The sequence below is a fragment of the Anopheles cruzii genome, chromosome 3 (genome assembly GCF_943734635.1).
Source record: "Anopheles cruzii chromosome 3, idAnoCruzAS_RS32_06, whole genome shotgun sequence".
Taxonomy (NCBI): Eukaryota; Metazoa; Arthropoda; class Insecta; order Diptera; family Culicidae; genus Anopheles; species Anopheles cruzii.
In genome coordinates, this window is record NC_069145.1 from 79,836,851 (window position 1) to 79,845,133 (window position 8,283).

Below are 8,283 nucleotides of genomic sequence, written 5' to 3' on the forward strand. Positions count from 1 at the left end.
GTCTGGTATAAATAGGTATATTGAAAACGGTGGTATATCTAGTGTTAATTAAAAACAAAGCAACCTTTAAATCGATTTGTTACTCCTCTCACGAAACGTTACATCACTCATTTTGAAAGACTATGGCATTAAGCAATTAAACGTACATCGAATTCACTTAAGTCTATTTATCACCTATAGCGCCCTACATGACCGGCCTTGACCGTTCGTAAAACCAAATTTAAATCTAACAAATATAAACATCGAAAAGCATTCAAACACAACACGGCACAAGTTTGTCAGGTTTTTAAAAAGAATACAAAAATATGTGATGATGCACTTGTGATGGTTGGTTGCTAACAGTGCTGGTTGTAGTCATGCGTTGGTTTCGCCTCACGATCTAAATCGTTTCGGCACGTGGATCCAGTGCGTGAATGGCTTGTGCCAGCGTTGGGCCTCCTTTAACTTTTACGCCCTTCCTGGCAATCTCGTTCAAGCGCTCCTCGAGCAGGCTACGATCTCGGCCGCGTTGCCACCACAGATGAAGGCATGTTTGTAGCAGCGGAATGTACAGCGCCAGCAACTCCGTGTCGCACACGTGCTCGTACCGTCGTAAGGCAAGCTCGGCCCACTGTTCGGCGGACGAATGGGGTATGGGTGAGGTGGTGCAGGCGGCCACAAGCCGACACAGCAGCAGCAAAACACACCTGGACTTATCGAGAAACAGTTTGTTCAGCAATCGGAAGCAGTTCTCCAGTAGCGGCACGGCCAGCTCGTTTCGCCGTTCGTCCAATAATTGACACGCTCTCTCTAGCTTATCATACTGTAAAAACTCTAGAAACTGCTCGGAATCACGCAGCAAAGGCACGCACATGATATGGTCGAGAAACTCTTCAAAGGCGAAGCTGCGTTCACCGATCAGATTGGCGGTAAAGTTGCCCATTAGCACCTTTTTCGGGAAACTGCACGACTGCAGCAGAGCTGGATGATCCTTTCGGAGCCCCTCGTACAGCTTCAGGAAGTCGGTATACCGCCGATCGATGCTGGTCGGAAATGGGTCCCGTGGAGAGCCATCTTTCCGGACGTTCACGACGTATACGACGTACTTTTTGGTGACGTTTGGACCCGCCGGAGCATCAACAGTTCCCTCGGCGGGTGGCTCAGGAAGAACACGGGCAGATACTATTTCAAAGTGAAGCGTCCTCCCCGTCTGCTCGTCCGCCTGATGTCGGCGATGATAACGCTGCCAAATAGCTGCAACCAAGAGCGAAAACTGGTTTAATTGTGTGACTCAGACACCATTTGGTGTCACTGAAGACGTGTCGAAAGTGTATTGCGTGTAAGAGTTCTGGCAGTGCTTTTTGTGGTGAAATCTACTAGCCAATCCATCTTTCACAATGGACCTTACAATGGAAGAAAATTTTCAATACCTGGAACGACAGTATCATTGGCCGCAGTTTTTATACTCAACGTACTTTCATCGAACACTTCTGTTGCACTATCGACATCTTCTTCGATCGGATCCGCGTTCTCCATGTCTGACCTGAGTTGGACAGAGTGCAGAGTTGATTGAAAAATAAAGGCATAAACAAAGAAACGATACAACAAATCGAATTTAGTCCACTTTGCCAGCAACGCAAATCGATCAGGTGACCAGACCCGTATCCGACCTAATTATTAACGCACTTACGTTTCGGTTCTATGGTCCAGGAAATGGAATTCTCGTCAATTCTCCCCCGCAGCAAACTCTTTTGTTGAGTTTACAAATTTAATTACACAAAGGACTGACGTTTTTCGGAACACGGTTTGTTGACATCGCAATCTGCTCGAAAGTGCAGCTTACACTTGAATAGGATGAAATGCTAACGATCGAATTGCCAGATCAGATTTCGTGATTCATCTAAGCATCGATCTTAAATGACTCAAAAGGAAAACCATTTTTTCATTTTGGAACAGTCCAATTAATTTGTAATAAAACCTCGTTCGCGCAGTTTTGAATCCGACCACCCTGCGAGACAACCCTGACAGCTGTCAAATCCAAATAACAACATCGTTCAATCCTTCGACGGAACGGATTGAGACAAGACGTAGTGGATTGAATCGCATTATTTTGGGCAATATTTATCGCTTTCACCGGCGAACAAATTACTCACAATGTTGTCCAACGGCACACGCAAAGTTCTGACGGCCGTGGCTTGCCAACTTTCGCGTGCCACTAGTGTTACTACGCGAAATTACGGTTCCGGTAAGTTTGCTACGGTTCAAGGTTATGCGTGGTGTTGTGTAAACTAGTGCCGAGTAGTTGTCTGCCCGCGCCGCACTAGTCACAATCTTATCGCCGCCCTGCTTGTCACAGTGTATGATTTGTGCTTTCTTTTCTTTCGGTATCGTTGTGATATAGACAAAAAGTTCAGCATCAAGGATGAGATACTCGATGGCAGACCACTATATTTGGACGCCCAAGCCACGACGTCGTTGGTAAGTGACCGCAACGCTCGCTTATGCGATTAGCCAGTAATCTTGCCTGTTGCCGGAAGGAGAATCCCCACGATGACGTACCATCGCGAAAGACCTTCGCTAATCGGTTAACTTTCTTATCATGTTTGGCTACGGTTGATACGTGAGTTGATCCGCGTGATAAAGATTTCTTTTCGTCCTCTTCTTCCAAGGATCCTCGCGTGCTGGATTCGATGATGCCGTACTTGACGGCCTATTACGGTAATCCACACTCGCGAACACATGCCTACGGCTGGGAGTCGGAGGAAGCCGTCGAAAAGGCTCGATCGCAGGTAGCCTCACTGATCGGTGCCGATCCGAAGGAGATCGTTTTCACATCCGGTGCAACAGAGTCGAACAACATTTCAATCAAAGGTGTCGCCCGGTTTTATGGCGCAAAGAAGAAACATGTCATCACCACACAAACCGAGCACAAGTGCGTGCTGGATTCGTGCCGGGCGCTCGAAGGGGAAGGCTTCCACGTGACCTACCTGCCGGTGGAAGCAAACGGATTGATCAACATGGAACAGCTCGAGAAAGCGATCACCCCCGAGACGTCGCTCGTGTCCGTGATGACGGTGAACAACGAAATTGGTGTGAAGCAACCGGTGGCCGAAATCGGTCGGCTGTGTAAGAGCAAGAAGGTTTTCTTTCACACCGATGCAGCCCAAGCCGTCGGCAAAATTCCGCTCGACGTGAACAAAATGAACATCGATCTGATGTCCATCTCCGGCCACAAGATCTACGGTCCCAAGGGCGTCGGGGCACTGTACGTACGCAGAAGGCCGCGTGTACGCGTAGAGGCAATCCAGAGCGGCGGTGGACAGGAAAGAGGATTGCGCAGTGGTACCGTGCCCACGCCGCTTGCAGTCGGTTTGGGTGCAGCCTGTGATATCGCGAGCCACGAGATGGAGTACGATCTTAAATGGACGGAGTTTCTCTCCAAGCGTCTGATGGACAAAGTTTTTGCCGAGTTGCCACAAGTCATCCGCAACGGTGACCCAGTGCATTCGTATCCCGGCTGCATCAATCTATCGTTTGCCTACGTCGAGGGAGAGTCGCTTCTGATGGCACTAAAGGATGTGGCCCTGTCGAGTGGTTCGGCATGTACCTCCGCCTCACTGGAACCATCGTATGTACTGCGCGCCATCGGAACGGACGAAGATTTGGCGCACAGTTCGATTCGGTTCGGCATCGGGCGCTTCACCACGGTCGAGGAAGTTGACTACACAGCGGAAAAGTGTATTAAACACGTCACGAGACTTCGCGAGATGTCGCCGCTGTGGGAAATGGTGCAAGAAGGAGTGGATCTGAAGAGTATCAAGTGGTCACAGCATTAGGGTGGCGAGGCGCGTTAAGTGACGCAATAATCCTACGATCGTACCACCAAACTGATTCGGAACGACACACACCCGGCGGCGCGTAGCGTTAGTGAGAACTGGATTCTGCTTGTTCTTGTTTGTTGATTTCAAACAAGTCTGTTATGTGGACTTGATCACATTTTATCTTCACAAATTGTATGTTTAGTAATAAAATTGCTTTTCAACCTTCATTCGGTTTCTCCAAAGGAAATCGACGATCTAACCAGAGCAACTGCTCGATACTGCTCGATACTGCTCGATGGTCCGTTTTAGACCCGTATCCCTTAAGACGCGGGTCGAGTTTTTGACAGCTCGGCAACAAAGCTGCCAAACTCGAAATCGTCATAAACATAAACAAAACAATAGTTTTACTACTTTCTCTCGTTTGGTGGGTATTCAACAACAATAATGAGTAATCGGAGTAATCGTCGGAAGCCTTCCACTTCGGAGGAAAGCAGTGTCGATAGCGAAGAAGAGTCCCGTCGGAAGGATCTGAAAGAACGGGATGAGTTTGCGCAGCGATTGAAAAAACGCGATGAAGATCGAACCCGAAAGGTGGTAGAATCCTCGTCCAGCAAACGATCCTACGAAGAGGCCGCCAAACGGTTGAAGCTCGAAGCGGAAGACAAAGAGAAACTGCTGCCGAAGCTGCGCGTCCAGTCCCGCCGGGAGTATCTGGAGAAACGTAAGGAGGACAAAGTTGCTGAACTCGAAGCAGACATCCTCGACGATGAGTACCTGTTCGCGGACACGGACATTACCGAGCGGGAGCGGCAGGATCGAGAGCATAAGAAAAGATTGCTTCAGATCGCCAAGGAACATGAGAAGGCCCGGGAACTGGAGCGGGTTCAACGCTACCACATGCCGAAGGACATCAAGAAGGGTGAACAGCAGGAGTACATCGAGGTGGACGAACGGGAACGGTTGCCAAACTCGGAGCAGAAGAAGTGGGAAGCGGAACAGCTCGCTTCGGCGGTGTACAAGTTTGGCTCGAAAGACGCCAAGGAACGGGCGGCTCAGCAGGAAGAGTATGAGTTGCTTTTGGATGAGCAGATCGATTTCATTCAAGCCCTGTCCTTGGCGCAGGAAGGCACCAAGGACAAGGACCGTAAACCGGAAGTCACGGAAGCGGAAAAGAAAAAGATGAGCATAGCAGAAACGAAAAAGTCGCTACCGATCTATCCCTTCAAAGAAGATCTCATCGCTGCCATCCGCGATCACCAGATTCTGATCATCGAGGGTGAAACGGGTTCGGGGAAAACGACGCAAATCCCTCAGTACCTCTACGAGGCCGGATTCACGAATGATGGTAAAAAGATTGGCTGCACTCAGCCACGTCGTGTGGCCGCCATGTCGGTGGCAGCTCGCGTTGCCGAAGAGATGCGTGTTAAACTTGGCAACGAAGTCGGGTACAGCATCCGGTTCGAGGACTGCACCTCGGAGCGTACGGTGCTAAAGTACATGACCGATGGTACGCTGCATCGGGAGTTTCTTTCCGAACCCGATCTCGGTTCGTACAGTGTGATGATCATTGACGAAGCGCACGAACGTACGCTTCACACGGATATTCTTTTCGGGCTGGTCAAGGACATTGCACGTTTTCGGACGGACTTGAAACTACTGATCTCGAGCGCGACGCTCGATGCGGACAAGTTTTCCGATTTCTTCGACGAAGCTCCAATCTATCGAATCCCCGGGCGACGATATCCGGTACGCTATAAAACAACTTGTTGGCGGATGAAAAGAAATATCTTATTCGATCTTTGTTTCTGTATTCCGTAGGTGGATATATTCTACACTAAAGCACCCGAAGCGGACTACATTGATGCTTGCGTAGTGTCGGTGCTTCAAATCCACGCCACACAACCGCTGGGTGATATTCTGGTCTTTTTAACGGGTTAGTACCGAGACTGTTCTATTAGCTTTGGCTCTCCATTCACAAATCATTGCCTTTTGTTCCGCAGGTCAAGAAGAAATTGAAGCTTGCCAGGAAATGCTGCAAGATCGCGTGAAACGGCTCGGGTCGAAATTGAAGGAACTGCTCATTCTACCGATCTACGCTAACCTGCCGTCCGATATGCAGGCAAAGATATTCGAACCAACCCCACCGAACGCACGGAAGGTGGTGCTTGCGACGAACATTGCGGAGACGTCGCTCACGATCGACAACATTATCTACGTGATCGATCCGGGTTTCGCAAAACAGAATAACTTCAATTCACGCACTGGCATGGAAACACTGATGGTGGTACCGATCTCGAAGGCTTCGGCCAACCAGCGGGCGGGTCGAGCGGGTCGTGTTGCGCCCGGGAAATGCTTCCGCCTGTACACGGCTTGGGCATACAAGAACGAACTGGAGGACAACACGGTGCCGGAGATCCAACGGATCAACCTGGGCAATGCGGTTCTGATGCTGAAAGCTCTCGGAATCAACGATCTGTTGCATTTCGACTTTCTTGATCCACCGCCACACGAAACGCTCGTACTGGCACTCGAGCAGCTGTACGCACTGGGCGCCCTTAATCATCATGGCGAACTCACGAAACTGGGTCGCCGCATGGCCGAGTTCCCTGTCGATCCGATGATGGCAAAGATGCTGCTGGCGAGCGAGAAGTACAAGTGTTCTGAAGATGTCGTTACGATCGCCGCTATGCTGTCTGTCAATGGGGCCGTATTTTACCGACCAAAAGATAAAATCATTCACGCCGATACGGCACGCAAGAATTTTAACCACCTGCATGGTGACCACCTAAGCTTGATGCAGGTGTACAATCAGTGGGTCGAGTCAGACTATAGCACGCAATGGTGCTACGAAAATTACATTCAATTTCGCTCCATGAAGCGGGCCCGCGACGTACGGGAACAGCTTGTCGGGCTGATGCAGCGTGTCGAGATTGAGATGGTCTCGTCGTTGCCGGAAACGACCAACATACGGAAGGCAATTACGGCGGGTTATTTCTATCACGTGGCGCGCCTCTCGAAGGGAGGCAACTATAAGACAGTAAAACACAACCAAGGGGTCATGATACATCCGAACTCGGCACTATTTGAAGAGTTGCCCCGCTGGCTGCTCTATCATGAGCTGGTTTTTACGACGAAAGAGTTTATGCGCTCCGTCATCGAGATCGATAGCAAGTGGTTACTCGAAGTGGCGCCACACTACTACAAACCGAAGGAATTGGAAGACTCTACCAATAAAAAGATGCCCAAAACGGTGGGACGAGCCACCCGGACGGAACCGTAAATTAGCTGAAGCATTCCACACACCGCCGAAGTAAAGTTCGGAAAGACGCGTTGTCTTGCATGGGATTGTATGGGACACTTCCCACCATCAACGACGTCGGCGTTGACGTCGACAATCGGTGTGAAGTGTCCCATGCAATCCCATGCAAGACAACACGTCTTTCCGAACTTAACGCTACGTTTCGAACTTTACTTCGGCGGTATGTGGAGATCTTGGGAGTGTAGAAATACGGTCCTAGAAATTAATAAAAAGGACTAAAACAATTGAAAACTCAACTGTTCGTCGTTCTATATTCTTTTGGGGATAAAAGTTGTTAAATAAGTAAAAAGATAAGATTTTTTTGGAAAATTATTGAATTGAACCAACATTAATTTTTGACCAAAAAAATTTCCTAAACCTTTCTGCTCCTGGCATTGCTCCTTCCAGTTGGCCCGCATAAATACACAAATATGCTAATCAACGAACTATTCACATCCGTAGGCGGTAGATTCTTTATCCGGTCCAACGGTCTAATCCACTCAGTGTCCTCCCGGTTTCTTCCTCTCCGAGAGGATAATGATGACGGTGATTCAACTCGTCCATCAATCTCTCCACCTCGGTTCGTATAACCTATTTTTCTCGTTTTATCGCGAACTCATCGTAACATCCAGCCCACCAGGGCCCACCCGGTTCTCGAGCGAATGCCTACTTCATGTTAAATGTGGTATGTTAAGGGCATCCCTCGTCTCGGTGCCATTCAACAAGTGGAAACGGCAATCGTCGTAAAGATTCGCTAGAACAACCATTCCGACCCAGCTTCCGGTCGGACGACCTCGGTGGCGACGACGACGAGAGAAAAGAAGATGAGTAAACACAATTTTCTCTTCTTCCTACTGAAAGTGATTTTCCGGTGCTCCCTCGTCCGCCATCGCCTGCTAAGCTCCTTTCCCTGACTACAAAGGATTCAAAGAACGTTGGTAGTAAAAGTCGATTTTCTAGTTCTCTTGCCAGTCCCGTTCCGTCACGTGTGGTTTTATTTTCTCTTCCATTCATCAGCGTTCGTGTTCATCTCCCTCGCACCAAGGGGAGCACTGCCCGCATCGTCATCCTTCCGACCACACTCGAGAGCACTCGGAGTCCGCGCCACGAACACATCGACGCCATTCGCAGAGATTTCAGTTTCCGTACCCTTCAGCGCAACTTTCATTCGCCTTTCTAGCATTT

The 8,283-nt window shown here is 49.3% G+C and overlaps 4 protein-coding genes across 4 annotated transcripts in view; 2 read left to right on the plus strand and 2 right to left on the minus strand.

Moving 5' to 3' along the window:
- Positions 1–358, minus strand: part of LOC128271090 (annulin-like) — an 11,791-nt gene extending 11,433 nt beyond the window's left edge. Inside the window, exon 1 of the mRNA XM_053008527.1 lies at positions 341–358. Within this exon, the coding sequence (XP_052864487.1) occupies positions 341–358 (18 nt within the window). The remainder of the gene's footprint in view (positions 1–340) is intronic.
- On the minus strand, positions 28–1,749 carry LOC128275049 (sorting nexin-21). Its single transcript, XM_053013424.1, has 3 exons — positions 1,670–1,749; positions 1,410–1,522; positions 28–1,233 (listed from the first exon to the last, which is right to left on the minus strand). The coding sequence occupies exons 2-3, from the start codon at positions 1,513–1,515 to the stop codon at positions 380–382; spliced, it is 960 nt and encodes a 319-aa protein (XP_052869384.1). The 5' UTR covers positions 1,516–1,522; positions 1,670–1,749; the 3' UTR covers positions 28–379.
- Positions 1,750–2,051: 302 nt separating this feature from the next.
- On the plus strand, positions 2,052–4,027 carry LOC128275048 (cysteine desulfurase, mitochondrial). The gene is made up of 3 exons (XM_053013423.1): positions 2,052–2,224; positions 2,381–2,457; positions 2,649–4,027. Exons 1-3 carry the CDS (start codon positions 2,134–2,136, stop codon positions 3,813–3,815), a joined length of 1,335 nt encoding a protein of 444 aa, XP_052869383.1. The 5' UTR covers positions 2,052–2,133; the 3' UTR covers positions 3,816–4,027.
- Positions 4,028–4,244: 217 nt separating this feature from the next.
- LOC128269724 (pre-mRNA-splicing factor ATP-dependent RNA helicase DHX16) lies at positions 4,245–7,109 on the plus strand. The gene is made up of 3 exons (XM_053007118.1): positions 4,245–5,546; positions 5,619–5,733; positions 5,801–7,109. Exons 1-3 carry the CDS (start codon positions 4,245–4,247, stop codon positions 7,078–7,080), a joined length of 2,697 nt encoding a protein of 898 aa, XP_052863078.1. The 3' UTR covers positions 7,081–7,109.
- Positions 7,110–8,283: the final 1,174 nt, after the last annotated feature.

Excerpts from the sequence above, each read along its gene's own strand:
- LOC128275049 (XM_053013424.1), bottom strand. The coding sequence starts at position 1,515 with ATGGAGAACGCGGATCCGATCGAAGAAGATGTCGATAGTGCAACAGAA. Across the intron at positions 1,234-1,409 it reads CAATGATACTGTCGTTCCAG|CTATTTGGCAGCGTTATCAT; the intron begins GTATTGAAAATT and ends TCTTGGTTGCAG.
- LOC128275048 (XM_053013423.1), top strand. The coding sequence starts at position 2,134 with ATGTTGTCCAACGGCACACGCAAAGTTCTGACGGCCGTGGCTTGCCAA. Across the intron at positions 2,225-2,380 it reads TACGCGAAATTACGGTTCCG|ACAAAAAGTTCAGCATCAAG; the intron begins GTAAGTTTGCTA and ends GTTGTGATATAG. Across the intron at positions 2,458-2,648 it reads CCCAAGCCACGACGTCGTTG|GATCCTCGCGTGCTGGATTC; the intron begins GTAAGTGACCGC and ends TCTTCTTCCAAG.
- LOC128269724 (XM_053007118.1), top strand. The coding sequence starts at position 4,245 with ATGAGTAATCGGAGTAATCGTCGGAAGCCTTCCACTTCGGAGGAAAGC. Across the intron at positions 5,547-5,618 it reads TCCCCGGGCGACGATATCCG|GTGGATATATTCTACACTAA; the intron begins GTACGCTATAAA and ends TGTATTCCGTAG. Across the intron at positions 5,734-5,800 it reads TATTCTGGTCTTTTTAACGG|GTCAAGAAGAAATTGAAGCT; the intron begins GTTAGTACCGAG and ends TTTGTTCCGCAG.